The following is a 16,632-nucleotide window of genomic DNA, read 5'->3' on the forward strand; positions in this document are numbered from 1 at the left end:
CCCCACATGGGGCTCACAGTCTCAATTCCCATTTATAGAGAAGGTAACTGAAGCACAGTGAAGTGACTTGCCCAGGGTCACACGGCAGATAAGTGACTGAGCCAGGAGTAGGACTCAGGTTCTTCTGACTCCCAAGCCCCTGCTCTATCCACTAGGCCATGGTGATTTTTGTAAAGTGCTTACTATGTGCCAGGCTCTGTACTAAATATTGGAGAACGTACCACATCTGGGGCTCACAGTCTAAGGAGGAGGGAGAACAGGTTTCTTAATTCCCATTTTGCTGATGCGGGACCTGAGGGACAGAGAAGTTAAGTGATTTGCCCAAGGTCGAACAGCTGGCAGAGCCGGTATTAGAACATAAATTCTCGGACTCTCGTGTCCAAGTCTTTTCCAGTAAGACACACTGTTTTCCGTAGGTGTAAATTGATCCATGAGGAGAAAATGATGCCAAACCAAAAACCGTGAAGAGAATTTGACTTTATGGTGTGAGTTGTTACAATAAGCACCCTGTGTTTAATATTAATGTTTCACCTTAGCATTCAAATCTCTACCTCCCCTGATAGCCTCTGTTTGTCTTCACAGATACCTTCTGGGTATCTTCAAGACCATTTTTTCCTGTAAAACTGAATATACTAATTTGCAAACAGAGAGTGGGGCCCACTGCCCCAACAAATCAGTAGCTGCCCATTTGTCTAGTTCTGGAAAGCAAATCCAGCTGCAGGATTGTGATTTTCCAGAGGTCTGTAGTTCAGCCTCCTAGGGATGTACAAGATGGTTAAAGAGTGTCTTCATCCTTATGAAACTCCTGATTTCTTTGAGAAGCAAGCAGCGTAGCCTAATGGAAAAAAACACAGGTCTGGGAGTAAGAGGACCTGGGTTCTAATCCTGGCTTCACCACTCCCCTGTTGGGTGACCTTGGGCAAGTCCCTTCGCTTCTTTGTGCTTCAGTTTCGGCACCTGTAAAATGGGGATCCATCATTATCATCAGTGGTATTTATTGAACGCTGTTATGTGCAGAGCACTGAACTAAGCGCTTGGGAGAGTACAGTACAGCAGAGTTGGCAGACACGTTCCCTGCCCAAAACAAACTTAGAGTCTGGAGGCGCAGCTTACAGTCTCCCTTCTTCTTAGTCTATGAGCCCCATCTCAATTGTCTTGTAGCATCCCCAGAACTTAGTACAGTACTTGGCAGATAGTAAGTGCTTAAGAAATGCCACAGTCATTATCATTATCATTCATTTATGCATATTCATTGAACACTTACTGTATGCAAAGCACTGTATTAAACACTTGGGAGAGTACAATACAACAATAAACATAGTAATCATTATTATGTACTCTGAGAACTGTGAAATTGAAAACTATGTTTAATAATAATAATAATGGTGTTTATTAAGTGCTTAGTATGTGCAAAGTACTGCTCTAAGCGCTGGGGAGGTTACAAGGTGATCAGGTTGTCCCACGGGGCGGCTCACAGTCTTAATCCCCATTTTACAGATAAGGTAACTGAGGCCCAGAGAAGTTAAGTGACTTGCCCAAAGTCACACAGCTGACAATTGGAGGAGCCGGGATTTGAACCCATAACCTCGGACTCCAACGCCCGTGGTCGTTCCACAGAGCCATGCTGCTTCTCTGTTTCCATATTCTCCTTCATCTCCAGCCGGTTGTTAGTCAACTCGTGGTTTTATCCGTCCTGAAGTAAGAGTCAGAAATGATTCTGTGCAGGTCAGGGCCGGACACGCCTGGAGCAACTTGAAAACTGCTGATAATGTAAATAGATTTGCAGGGTGAATGGTCCAAACCATTTCCTAAACCTGCCCTTGTGGGAAAAGAAAGCTCCTGCTTTCTCTTAAATAAAACTATTCACTTGAGTTGTCATCAAACTAAGCAGTCTCAACATTCCATTCGTCGTAGTCTCCGTCTCATAAATTCATTTTCTTTAGAGCAATTTTCTCCAGTTAACTATGGACTGGTTGAGTGTTTTCTTTCAATGGTTCAGATACTCTAATTTAACTCAATTCCAAAAACTGGTAATTCTGCACAGTGAAACAGTAAGAAGGACCTAGGTCACCAAGGATCTCGGCTCCAGGTTAGATGGAAGCTGTGTAGAAATGCGTTTTGAATCCATTTTTTCCTCCTGAAGTACCTAGTTTTATAGTTGCATACAAAGTACAAATAAATTGCATTTTTTCTCTTATAAAACGTACAACTTACTGTTACGTCTTAATATGTGTATTCTGATAAGAGCTATTAGGCAGTGATACACATTTAGGAAATTAACATCCATATCCAACAGTGCCATAAATATTGGGTCTTTTATGCAGTAAGCCAGTGCTGCATAAACACATTTTCTAATATGAACTAACATTATCCTGAGCATATGTCTAAGTATCTTTGAACCCCTGGAAGATGCGTGCCCTTTCTAAGTCCGCACAAAATGGATTTTAGCCGAGCTTGGAGACTTCCAGCCGCACTCCAGAGCTTTCATGCCTCAGTTAATGGGAAGTGAGAGAAAAAGCAGGAAAGCAAACACACAGGCTAGGAAAAGATAAGTAGAGAGGAGGGAGTTTTTTTTTTAAAGCACTGTTTTGCCTCTGCCGTCATCAAACAGCTGTTTAGGGGACCCCAGTTCCAGATTCTGCAGTTAATCAGAGATACATCTTAATAACATTGTCCCCAAGTTCACAGTCCAGCGGAGACCTAGCAGTCAACTGTTCTTGAATCTTATTTTCTTATCAAGGGGGGAAATAACGGCGTATAGGTAAAGAATGTACACGAGAAGCAGTGTGACATACTGGAAAACGCATGTGCCTTGTAGTCAAAGCACCTGGGTTCTAATCCTGGCTCATCTCTGAATGCTGTGTGACCTTGGGCAAGCCACTTCTCTGTGCCTCAGTTCCCTCGTTTGCAAAAAAAATGAGGCATCAATACCTGTCCTGCCTCCAACTTGAGCTATTAACCCCATGAAGGACCTGTTTATCCTGATCTGTCTAATAATAATAATAATAATAATAATAATGATGATGGCATTTGTTAAGCGCTTACTATGTGCAGAGCACTGTTCTAAGCACTGGGGAGGGGATACAAGGTGATCAAGTTGTCCCACGTGGGGCTCACAGTCTTAATCCCCATTTTACAGATGAGGTAACTGAGGCTCAGAGAAGTTAAGTGACTTGCCCAAGGTCACACAGCAGACATGGGGCGGGGTCGGGATTCGAACCCATGACCTCTGACTCCAAAGCCCGGGCTCTTTCCACCTAGCCACGCTGCTTCTTAAGCGCTTAGTGCTTGTCATATAGTAAGCATTTAAGCACCACAATTAGTACTATTACCATTATTATTTTCATGGGAAAATAAATGCCCAGAAAAGAATGCCATTCTCAGCATAGTGCACAACCTACTTCTCAACATCCATGCCTAATTTATTTCCGTATTTTTGCTTTCTGTTATATTTGCTCTTTAGGAAAAAGAAGAAAAATTTGCAGATATTACTAATGACGTAGGACATAGTGCCGTATCTAAAGCAAACATGGTTTCCCTCTTTTCTCTGTGCCTCTCTTTCTCACATTTGTTACAGCATCCTAAAAGCAGATTACTTGGACTTAGGTATTTGTTCTTTATAGAGTAAAATTGTATTAGTCCAGTATTGGCTTATGCAGAATATTGTGTAATTCCAAGTAACTGCTTTTCCCCAGCTAATTCGATGCCCTATTTCCCATAATAATTGTACTGTGCACTTACAGAATTGCACTGTGGCTCATAAAATTTGGAAAGTGCTGTTTGATAAACTGTAAAAATGTGTAGAAATACATTAATATTTGCATAGCTGTAACAAAATAAAATTTTTCCTTTGATCTAGCTCTACCTTGGTTTTCTAGTTCTGTATTTTCTCCTTTCTCTGCCAGTTTTCATTTTCTTGTCCTGAATTTTTCTTCTTCACCTTCCTCTCTCCTGCCACTCTCCGTTTCTTCCCATTTGCCTGGATTATTAGTCTGGTCCGTTTGCCTTTGGATTTTTGTCTCTCCAGCCCTTTATTCCTTGAAGACCCTGTATCCTACTGAAGTCTGTCTTCATTTCCTTTTCTCACTCTTCTTTTCCTTTGCAATTCATCAGTCATTAGTAGGAGAAGCAGCATTGTTTAGCGGATAGAGCGCGGGCCTTGGAACCAGAAGGACCTGGGTTTTAATCCCGGCTCTGCTTCTTGTCTCCTGTGTGACCTTGGGCAAGTCACTTAATTTCTCTGTGCCTCAGTTACCTCATCTTTGAGCCCCTTGTAGGACATGGGCTGTGTCCATCCTGATTAGCTTGTATCTTGTTCCCATGCTTAGTACAAAGCCTGACACATAGTAAGCACCTAAAAAATACCATTAAAAAAAAAGTTAGGATGGTTGCTTTAGAATTGATTCAAGATTACAAGTCATCTGAATTGACATTACAGCACAGTATTCCAGTCTGTAGATATATATTTCCCCGTGTGGAGTTGGCTTGCGAAATTGCACTGTGGCTCATAAAATTTGGAAAGTGCTGTTCGATAAACTGTAAAAAATGTGTAGAAATACATTAGTATTTGCATAGCTATAACAAGATGAAATTTTTCCTTTGATCTAGATTAAGTAGCTCCATATATGTGCAGAAATACTTTCTACAGGCCTCTATTCCAATAAGTATAAAATATTAAAACTGGAATTTTTGAATAAGGTCATTAAAATACTTGGTGGGTTTTTTTAATCAATTTTTTCAACTTCCCGTTTAGGAAACACGTTTCTGGAGCCAATAAAGAGCTAGTCATGCAGCACTGGGCCCCAGAAGGTGTATGTGTGTTCATTAAAAGTTAAATACAAAGTTTTTACTAGAACACTTTTGGGCTACTTAATAATTGATTTGCAGAGATGACCTGGTTAGGAATACAAGACTTGAAATAGTTCCGAGTGACGGAGTCTCCCATCAAGAACAATGTATGAACTTTGGTCCAGGGACTTCAGCAGGAAGGAATTGATTTTACTGCTAGTGGTTTGAAGAGTGTAATGAGTGAGTCGGGTGGCGGGGGAATATAGCACGTCGCAAAGTGCACGCCAAATGCTTTTTGTGTGAGTTTGTGTGTTCAGGACCCATTTATGACACGCGACCACAGCATAACAATAATAAGAATTGTGGTATTTAAGTGCTTACTATGTGTGCCAGGCACTGTATTAAGTGTTGGTAATTGAGGTATTTGTTAAGAGCTTACTATAGGCTCGGTACTGTACTAAGCACCGGGGTGGATACAAGCAAATCAGGTTGGACACAGCCCTGTCCCATGTGGGGCTCACAGGCTTATTCCCCATTTTACAGATGAGGTAACTGAGATGCAGTAACTGAGAATATCAATCAATCGATTGTATTTATTGAGCGCTTACTGTGTGCAGAGCACTGTACTAAGCTCTTGGGAAGTCCAAGTTGGCAACATATAGAGACAGTCCCTACCCAACAGTGGGCTCACAGTCTAGAAGCAGCGTGGCTCAGTGGAAAAGGGCCTGGGCTTTGGAGTCAGAGGTCATGGGTTCAAATCCCGCTCCGCCATTTGTCAGCTGTGTGACTTTAGGTAAATCACTTGACTTCTCTGGGCCTCAGTTACCTCATCTGTAAAATGGGAATTAAGACTGTGAGCCCCAAATGGGACAACCTGATCACCTTGTAAACTCCCCAGCGCTTGGAACAGTGCTTTGCATATAGTAAGTGACTGAGCCCCCTTTTTCCTCTCCTCCTCCCCACCCCCTGTCCTACCTCCTTCCCCTCCCCACAGCACCTGTTTATATGTTTGTACAGATTTATTACTCTATTTTACTTGTACATATTTACTATTCTATTTATTTTGTTAATGTTGTGCGTCTAGCTTTATTTTTATTTATTCTGGTGACTTGACACCCGTCCACATGTTTTGTTTTGTTGTCTGTCTCCCCCTTCTAGACTGTGAGCCCGTTGTTGGGTAGGGACTGTCTCTATATGTTGCCAACTTGTACTTCCCAAGAGGCTAGTCCAGTGCTGTGCACACAGTAAGCGCTCAATAAATACGATTGAATGAATCAATGAATGCAGAGAAGTGAAGTGACTTGCCCATAGTCACATAGCGGAAAAGTGGCAGAGTCGGGATTGGAACCCATGACTCCAGGCCTGTGCTCTATCCACTAGGCCATGCTGCTTCCCATGATGTCAATACCACACCTTGTCATCGTGAACATCTAGGCAGTTGCCTTGATAGGTACTGTCATTTTTGTTGCCCACGTTAGCTCTCTTTCTGGATTCCCATTAAGCCAGCCCACCCTGCAGGATGCCAGGTGTGGTTCTTTGGTAGGAAATCTTCCCCGCTGATAATAAAAAGCGTTCTAAGCGCTGGCTTAGATACAAGATTATCAGGTTGTCCCACGTGGGGCTCGCAGTCTTAGTCCCCATTTTGCAGATGAGGTCACTGAGACACAGAGAAGTTGTGACTTGCCCGAAGTCACACAGCAGACAGGTGGCAGAGCCGGGATCAGAACCCAGGTTCTTCTGACTCCAGGCCGTGCTCTATCCAGTAGGCCACGCTAACTATTCATTCATTCAGTCATTCATTGTCATATTTATTGAACGTCTATTGTGTGCAAAGCACTGTACTAAGCCCTTGGGAGAGTACCATACAACAACAACACATACCTGCCCACAAAGAGCTCACAGTCTAGAGTGTGACTAGACAGAGTGGCTCCGTGGAAAGAGCACAGGCTTGGGAATCAGAGGTCATGGGTTCCAATCCTGGCTCCACCACTTGTCAGCTGTGTGACTTTGGGCAAGTCACTGAACTTCTCTGACCCTCAGTTACCTCATCTGTAAAATGGGGATTAAGACTGTGAGCCCCATGTGGGACAACCTGATCATCTTGTATCCCCGCCCCCCCCAGCGCATAGAACAGTGCTTCTCACATAGTAAGCGCTTAACAAATGCTGTTATTATTATTATTATTATGATTATGATTATGATTATTATTAGACTAGAACCCAGAGTCATCTGATTCCCAGAGCAGCGGTCCCTCAGTGGGGCTTAAATTGGGAATTACAGTTATAGAAATTCAGAGAGGATTTTTACTCTGTCTGTCCATTGTATATATTGAGCGCTTACTATGTGCAGAGCACTGTACTAAGCACTTGGGAGAGTACATTATAACAACAAACAGGTACGTTTCAAGTTTACAGTCTAGAGGAGGAGGGGTCCTCCATTATGCCTCCCCCCATCTTACCTCCTTCCCTTCCCCACAGCACCTGTATATATGTATATATGTTTGTACATATTTGTTACTCTATTTATTTATTTATTTAATTTACTTGTACATATCTATTCTATTTATTTTATTTTGTTAGTATGTTTGGTTTTGTTCTCTGTCTCCCCCTTTTAGACTGTGAGCCCACTGTTGGGTAGGGACTGTCTCTATATGTTGCCAATTTGTACTTCCCAAGCGCTTAGTACAGTGCTCTGCACATAGTAAGCGCTCAATAAATGCGATTGATGATGATGATGATGATGATGCCTCATTTGCACCAGGCTGTGTACTTATAGGTGAATAAAGGGATTCGCCAGTAATGGCTCTTGGCACCTGCTCGCAGATACCTCTAGGATACAGCATTGCCAAAGTTCGGAAGCCTCCGTGCTACAACATGCAGGAAACCCCTCTCCGAAACCTGAAAGGAATTCGGCCCCCTCCACAGCTTTAAAACTGCAAAATTTTCCCTTCGGAAAAAATAAGCTCCTAAGCAATATTTACTGAAAATGTTTTATTTTTGCCCGTTAGGGAGGGGTTAGTTCAATTGGTTTTGCATTGCCAGGGAGAGCTCTATTGACCTTTCAAGAAACTCGTAGGGGCCCAAGCGCCGTAGTTTGGAGATATCATTGATTCGTTACGGATATATTAGTTCCTCTCGTGATTATCTTTCCCTGATGTGGAGCGCATGCTCTGCCTCTTTTTAAAGTCGAAGTAAATATTTGGGATTCCCGTACATATTTTTCCTTAGCAGTTGCTGTTATGCTTATCCCATAGCAATAAAATTAGGTCAAAATTAGGTAAGCAGTAGAGAAATGTTTCGACTGTGGTCTGAACCTCTTATTAATAAAAATCGATCTCTTTTAGGTTCTAACTACTACCAATTAATTACCAATTTTTACCAATAATTACCAATTATTACTATCAGAACCCAGGAAACTTGTGTAGAACAGTGAGTTCACTCATTAGAATTTACCATATTGAGGCTATCCATTAGAAAATGAACTGTTTGTAGTCTGTAATTCAATTTTTTTGTTTATCGCTACGAGGAATATGTTTGTTGATTTAAGCGGACTCTGCCATGAAAGGTAAATAGATTATGAGTCCGATATTTGTACAGTCATCTGTAACTAGGGAAGCAGCTTTGCATGGCGGAAAGAGCACTAACTTGGGAATCAGAGGACCTGGGTTCTAATACCAGCTCTGCCACCTTAACTAATCAATTGTATTTATTAAGCACTAAGTGCAGAGCACTGTACTAAGCGCTTGGGAGAGTCTGCTAGGTTACCTTTGGGAAAATTACTTAACTTCTCTGGGCCTCAGTTACCTCAACTGTAAAATGGGGATTAAATCCACTCCCTCTTAGGGAGACTGTGAGCCCCATATGGGTTAGGGACCGGGTCCAATCTGTTTATCTTGTATCTACCCCAGCACTAGTACGTTGCCTGGCACATTGTAAGTGCTTAACAAGTACCAATTGAAAATAAAAATAAAACTTTTTTGGAACAGCTAATCCTAGAGTCCCCAAAGAAAGGTAATGTATGCTATTTAATTGTGATTAGTGGATAGGAGGAGAGCCACTCTCAGTTGATCACTACTTGACTAATAATAATAATAATGATGATGGCATTTATTAAGCGCTTACTATGTGCAAAGCACTGTTCTAACATATTCTTGCAGGGGCCACCAGTCTGTCACCAAATCCTGTCGGTTCTACCTTCGCAACAACGTGAAAATCCGCCCTTTCCATTCCATCCAAACTGCTGTTTTGCTGATCCACGCACTTATCCTATCCACCTCGACTTTTGTATCAGCCTCCTTGCCGACCTCCCTTCCTCTTGTCTCTCCCCACTCCAGCCCCTACTGCTGCCTGGGTCATTTTTCTAAAAGAAAAATGTTCAGTCTACATCTCCCCACTCCTCAAGAACTTCCAGTGGGTGCCCATTCACCCCTGCATCCAACAGAAACTCCTTACCATTGGCTTTAAAAGCACTCAGTCAGCTTGCCCTCTCCTATTACCTCTCTGATTTCCCACTGCAGCCCACTCCCCACACTCTGCTCCTCTAGGGCCAGCTTGCTCACATATGCCTCCATCTCTTTTATCCCGCCACTCCCCTTTTTCCCACATCCTCTCTCTGGCCTGGAACTCCCTCCCACTCCGAATATGCCAGACCACCACTCTCACCATCTTAAAAACCTTATTGAGGTCACACATCTCCTCCAAGAGGCCTCCCCTGATTAAGCACTCTTTTCCCCGTCTCCCGTTCCATCTTATTGGATCCACACACTTAGGGCATTTGGTATTCACCCCACCCTCAGCCCCACAGGACTTAATAATAATAATAATAATGGCATTTATTAAGCGCTTACTATGTGCAAAGCACTGTTCTAAGCGCTGGGGAGGTTACAGGGTGATCAGGTTGTCCCACGGGGGACTCACAGTCTTAATCCCCGTTTTACAGATGAGGTCACTGAGGCACAGAAGTGCAGTGACTTGCCCAAAGTCACCCAGCTGACAATTGGCGGAGCTGGGATTCGAACCCATGACCTCTGATGCCAAAACCCGTGCTCTTTCCACTGAGCCACGCTGCTTCTCAATGTACATGATGTACATAGCCGTAAATTTTTTATTTATATTCATGTCGGTTTCCCCTTCTAAACTGTAAGTTTCTTGTAAGCAGAAAACGTGTCTACCAACTCTAATCTATTGTAATTGTGGTATTTGTGGTATATAAGTGCTTACTATGTGCCAGGCACTGTACTAAGCACCAGGGTAGATACAAGCTAACAGGGTTGGACACAGTCCGCGTCCCACGTAGTCTTAATCCCCATTTTACGGATGAGGGAATCAAGGCACGGGGAAGTGAAGTGACTTTCTCAAGGTCACACAGCAGGCCAGTGGCGAAGCTGGGTTTAGAACCCAGGTCCTCCTGAATCCCAGGCCTGTGCTCTCTCCACCAGGCCAATGCTGCTTCTCTTTTGAAGTTTGAAGGGCGACATGCAAAGGGTGCTGATGCTGATAATAAAACGTTCTTCAATCAGTCAGTTGTATTTATTGAGCGCTTACTGTGTGCAGAGCACTTGGAAGAGTACAATCCAAAAGACTCGGTAGATATGGTCCATGTCCGAAAGGAGCTTGCAGTCCATCAAAATCAGGATAGCCGGCCAAGGAATCGGCGGGGACACTTGTTAGTTGTAATGTCAGATGAGAAATGTTAAAAAGAAAATGCCAAGATGCAGTAAATTCTTTAGTTCGATCTTTACTGAAGCAGATGTGAAGTCCTAACCCCCAAATCGATATTTGTTGGACACAGATTGGAGGAACTGGATCAATTAGCTATACTTCTGGAAATAATCACGGGACCAGAGAACACCCACCCAGAGGTCCTAAAGGACTTTAGTGAGGAAGTTGCAGAATATAGGCAGGAGTGTGGTTTCTCCTGGCCGATTGGTGTGAATCTGTTGATGAAAATATGGTGGAAATAAGGTTCGGTTTTACCCGCGCGGCTTTTGGTGTCTAATGGTTGACTTCACCTATTTGCATTTTAAGCCTGTTTTTATTTGTGTCCTTTTAGGATTCCCAGTTGGTAATAGAAGCCTATAAATCAGGGTTTGAGCCACCTGGAGACATTGAATTTGAGGATTTCACACAGCCAATGAAGCGCACCGTGTCCGAGACCAGCCTTTCGAATTCCAGAGGTGATAGTAAATCGGAACTGAAATTCGGTGGCAAAGCCAAGGGCAAATTGTGGCCGTTCATCAAAAAAAATAAGGTACTGACATTCAGGTTCCAGTTCAGCTGAAGGGGAGTTTTACAGATCAGAACTTCTGACTTTTTGTATTCCTGACAACTAAGATTTTTCCAACCTTTAGTTTCAGAATGCAAAAGCAGATGTGCTGTTTTCAACTTTTCTGTTTATTTTAAAATGTCTTCATTTCTAAATTGTGTTGCTCTTTATTTATTTTTGGTGGTTGTGTTTTTGCCATGGTCATTTGTTTATAATTCAGATAAAAGTATTGTGCTCACCTTATGGCATGCCTACTAACAAACTGATTACTTTTGGTCAGCTTCACACCACTTTCACTATTATAACCCTGCCAAATTTTCTAGACTTCTCTTCGCTGGTTATAAAATTGAGTTGGGGTAGATATTGGGCACATTTTCCTCAGAACATTGACAGTGTATCTGATTGAAGCCTTACCACTTACTCAGTTTTGAACTCATAGTAATTTTCATCTCCATGATCATTTTTTTCTTTTAATTTTGGTAAAGTGGCATTTAGGTGCATGGCAACATTAACCTGGGGTTTTAAAATATGATCAAGGCAATGTTACTGCTTTAAATTCAGACTAGTTCCAAAGTGGAGTCTACATAGAAAAAAAAAGAACCTTAAAAAGCAGATAGGAATTGAAGTCTGCTCGCCTCTAAAATAATAGAACAGTCCCTTTTATGCCAAGGAACGTTTTCTCCCAGTTGATCCATTTAAATTCAGGTACCTGAGTAATGATTACCAATCTGGTGTATCAGTAGGACTGGGAATAATTCTGGGGGTTGTAGTTTGCATGTGAAAGTCTGCATGAGCTTCTGGTCAGATATTTCTTATGCTTTTGTTGCGTTACTTACTAAAAACTCCCATTTTCATCACTTTCTTCTTTTAACACGATCTAAATAATGTTTTCTTTTGGATCATGGCCTAAATATTTAATTGTTTGTTTTAATTGCTTTGGATTTCAAATATCGTTTGATCCTTATTTTTGTTTTGTGTTTTATCTTTTTATTTCTGATTTTTATTCTATCACTGCTCCATCTCTTATACGTAGCTTGTGTCCCTTTTAACATCCCCCCATCAGCCCCCTCCTCCTCCCCCTGCCTCTGCCTCACCCTCTGCTGTTCCCAACGGCCCCCAGTCTCCCAAGCAGCAAAAGGAACCCCTCTCCCATCGCTTCAACGAGTTCATGACCTCCAAACCCAAAATCCACTGCTTCAGGAGCCTAAAGCGTGGGGTAAGTCCTGCTCTGGATACCTGTCTCTCTTGCGCTTTCGTTGCACGTTCCGTTCAGCGCAACTTGTTTCGTTGGTGAATGAATTCATAATGTTTTACCGTGGGATTTTTTTTTTTTAAAAGCAATCTGGAGACCAAGTCAATTGTACTGTAGTCAAAAACCCCACAGTGAACAGGGAAACCACAAAAGCACATTCATATTTGAATGACTTGATGGTTGGGCAGGAATTGTCGCGCCTTTCGCTTTTTGAATTTCGGTTTTCTCCAAAAGTGGTGGCCGTCGATCTGATAATTAGGATCCGTGGTGTGTAGAGATAGGATGGGAGACTACTAGAGACACGGGAGGAAATGCCTTCTGGAGCCCATAAATAAGATGGATATGTTAAGAATCAGAGGGTTCAGATGATAAGATATTTAAGGAATTGTAAAAGACCATTAGAATAATTTGCATTCATTTCAGAATTTATATGAAAAAATGGTAAGATTTTTGATGACGAGGAAAGAACTTTTCTTTAAAAAGGAAAGTGGGAGGCACTACAGTGGGCATTTAGACCAACTTTACTTAGTTATGTCAAACGGCACAAATTTTCTGACATCAAGTACCATCTATCAGTAATCAGTTTTCACCGGATCAGCCGGGCGTTTCGGGCTGACGGTTAGTCTAAAGAAAACTAAGATGATGTATCAGCCTGCACCAGGGAAGCCAAACAGCAAACAACAAATGCACTGGCAACACAGAACTAAGCGCTCTCTCAGAATTATGTTACCTCAGCAGTACGCTGACCAATGACGCAACGATAGACAAGAGGTTAGAAAGTGGAATCAAGGAGGCTAGCCCATCCTTTGGGAAACTGTCAAAAAGAGGGCAGGGGCCGGCCTTTGTCAGGTTTGAGACCAAACTCAAGGTCTACAGAGCTGTAATGTTGTCCGACCTTCTTTAGAGTGATGAGATTGAGCCCTACTCAAGGGTCACATGTGGCTCCTTGAGCGGTTCCATCAGCGTCATTTTCAGGCCATACTCAAAAATCAAACGGCAAGCAAGTTCACGACCAGTAGATTTCCAGAATGTGGCCGGTTTCTTAGCATTGAAGCTGTGATCCCCTTAACGCAGCTACACTGGGTGGGACACTTGAGGAGAATGTGCAGCAGCAGGGTTCCCAAACCACTCATCATCAATCGTATTTATTGAGCGCTTACTATGTGCAGAGCACTGTACTAAGTGCTTGGGAAGTACAAATTGGCAACATATAGAGACAGTCCCTACCCTACAGTGGGCTCACAGTCGTGTATGGAGAGCTGAGATTGGAAAACTGAAAGTCGGGAGGGCGAGGGAAGTGTTCTAAGGACATAGTAAAACAAAGCCTCAGACAATTCTCTATCCCTGCCAAAAACTGGGAGACAGCTGCTGAGGACAGACCAGCATGGGATATTGCTATCAAGAAAGGCGTGGGCCTTTTGAAACAGAATAATAATAATTGATAATAATGATTATGGTATTAGCTAAGTGCTTACTAGGTGCCAGGCACTGTATGTTGCCAACTTGTACTTCCCAAGCGCTTAGTACAGTGCTCTGCACACAGTAAGCGCTCAATAAATACGATTGATGATGATGATGGGGGTGGATACAAGCAAATTGGGTTGGATGCAGTCCCAGTCCCACGTAGGCTTCACCGTCTTAATCCCCATTTTGCGGATGAGGTAACTCAGGCACAGAGAAGTGAAGTGACTTGCCCAAGGTCACACAGCGGACAAGTGGCAGAGCCGGGATTAGAACCCATGGGCTTCCGACTCCCGGGCCCGTGCTCTATCCACTAGGCCCTGACATAGGAGAAAGAGAAAACAGTGCCAGGCGGCTGCCAACACTAAACAGAGCACAACAATGGATAGACATTTTGTGTACACAGTGAAACCAGGACTCCAAGTCCCACAGCTGCCGTTTTAGTCACAAATACAAGCATAGGTTACTGTCACCCTTGGGCAGGTCTTCGAGTACAAAGGACATCTGTATACTATCAGATGATAATTATGGTATTTGTTAAGTGCTTACTATGTGCCAAGCACTGTTCTAGGCACCGGGATAGATACAAGGTAATCAGGTTGTCCCACATGGGCTCACAGTCTTAATCCCCATTTTACAGATGAGGTAACTGAGGCACAGAGAAGTTAAATGACTTGCCCAAAGTCACACAGCTGACAAGTGGTAGAGCTGGGATTAGAAACCACGACCTCTGACTCCCAAGTCCGGGCTCTTTCCAATAAGCCATGCTGCCTCTCTACTCTCCCAAGCCCATTCATTCATTCATTCATTCAGTTGTATTTATTGAGCGCTCACTGTGTGCAGAGCACTGTACTAAGCGCTTGGGGAGTACAAGTCGGCAACATATAGAGACGGTCCCTACCCAACAGCGGGCTCACAGTCTAGAAGGGGGAGACAGACAACCATGTGGGACAGGGACTGTGTCCAACCTGATTATCTTGTACCTATCTAAGCACTCACTACAGTGCTTGGCATATAGTAAGCACTTAACAAATAATAAGTGCTTACTATGTGTAAAGCACTGTTCTAAGCGCTGGGGAGGTTCCAAGGTAATCAGGTTGTCCCACATGGTCTCACAGTCTTAATCCCCATTTTACAGATGAGGTAACTGAGGCACAGAGAAGTTAGGTGGCTTGCCCAAGGTCACACAGCAGAGCCGGGATTAGAAGCCATGTCCTCTGACTCCCAAGCCACTCTTGCCACTGAGCCACACTGCTTCTCCAGTCACCAAGGGGCAAGGAGGCCTCTGAATCAAGGAGAAATATTCGGCAAGATGTGTCTCAACTGAACATAATTTCTGAGAATCTTTCATGACCTCATTAGGAGAATTGGGAAAGTCTTTTCTAAAAACTGAGACCTCCCCTAGATTGGAGACTGATCTCTAGGCGTTGTGGTGGGCTACAGGAAAAATACGGGTCATCGGTACGTTACCCGAGAGAGGGCACGGAAGAAATATTGGCTGACTAGTAGTTCTCCCAGCCACTGCCTCTTGGCCTGGCGCCCCAACTCAAAATGAAAGATGAGCCAAGTCCGGCCTGTCAGCTAATAGGCAACACTTCAGCACAGCTCCGATTCACGGAGCGGTGCGGGAATCTCTTGGCCTGGGTCGTCACATCCCTGCCAGTCGTTTTCTGATCAACTGACACCGGTAGATCATCATCATCAATCGTATTTATTGAGCGCTTACTGTGTGCAGAGCACTGTACTAAGCTCTTGGGAAGGACAAATTGGCATCATATAGAGACAGTCCCTACCCCACAGGGGGCTCACAGTCTAAAAGGGGGAGACAGAGAACAAAACCAAACATACTAACAAAATAAAATAGACTAGATATGTACAAGCAAAATAAATAGAGTAATAAATATGTACAAACATATATACATATATACAGGTGCTGTGGGGAAGGGAAGGAGGTAAGATGCGGGGGATGGAGAGGGGGACGAGGGGGAGAGGAAGGAAGGGGCTGAGTGTGGGAAGGCCTCCTGGAGGCGGTGAGCTCTCAGTAGGGCCTTGAAGGGAGGAAGAGAGCTAGCTTGGAGGATGGGCAGAGGGAGGGCATTCCAGGCCCGGGGGATGACGTGGGCCGGGGGTCGATGGCAGGACAGGCGAGAACGAGGTACGGTGAGGAGATTAGCAGATGGTAGATGGCTGGCTCACACTAGTTTGGGGACTCTGACTCTCTCCTTGAGCTGTAGCTCTGTAGGGTTCCGTACTCCGAGCCCGGCACAGTCATGGGAGCGTGAATTACGCAGAAGTGGGCCTTGTCCAGAGCAGGCCTCGTGCTTCCCAGCTGAAGCCAAGTATCGTTTTCCTCTTCCTGGATGAGAGAAGAAACCGAAAAGCTCGGCTTGTGGAATATTTGATGGGGATAACAGGTCACAATTGGCCAGGGTTGTCCTGGAATCATCAAGCGCCAGCTAGGAGTAGTATGCTTAGAGACAAGATCGAAAAGATCTTCTCCCCCTTTTAGACTTTGAGCCCACTGTTGGGTAGGGACTGTCTCTATGTGTTGCCAACTTGTACTTCCCAAGCGCTTAGTACAGTGCTCTGCACACAGTAAGCACTCAATAAATACGATTGATTGATTGATTGAAAAGGTAACTACAAATAACTGGGTTGGTACTGATATAGTATTTATTAAGAGCTTACTATTTGCCAGGCACTGTACTAAGCCCCGGAGTGGAGACAAGCAAATCAGGTGAGGCCCAATCCCTGCCCCATGTAGGGCTCACACTCTCAATCACCACTGCACGGATGAGGAAACCGAGGCACAGATAAGTGAACTGATTTACCCAAGGTCACACAGCAGTCAAGTGGCGGAGCCAGGA

General features: G+C 43.7%; 1 protein-coding gene across 20 annotated transcripts in view; it reads left to right on the top strand.

The window, feature by feature from the left end:
• FNBP1 (formin binding protein 1) overlaps nucleotides 1-16,632 on the top strand; it is a 172,243-nt gene that overhangs the window by 128,813 nt on the left and 26,798 nt on the right. For 9 of the 20 annotated variants that reach the window (XM_038744970.1, XM_038744967.1, XM_038744968.1 and 6 more), the window contains exons 9-10: nucleotides 10,840-11,037; nucleotides 12,086-12,268. In XM_038744970.1, the coding sequence (XP_038600898.1) occupies nucleotides 10,840-11,037; nucleotides 12,086-12,268 (381 nt within the window). The remainder of the gene's footprint in view (nucleotides 1-10,839; nucleotides 11,038-12,085; nucleotides 12,269-16,632) is intronic. The other 11 variants (XM_038744982.1, XM_038744984.1, XM_038744986.1 and 8 more) reach the window with 3 other exon arrangements.

This window comes from Tachyglossus aculeatus, chromosome 4 (genome assembly GCF_015852505.1).
Source record: "Tachyglossus aculeatus isolate mTacAcu1 chromosome 4, mTacAcu1.pri, whole genome shotgun sequence".
NCBI lineage: Eukaryota > Metazoa > Chordata > Mammalia > Monotremata > Tachyglossidae > Tachyglossus > Tachyglossus aculeatus.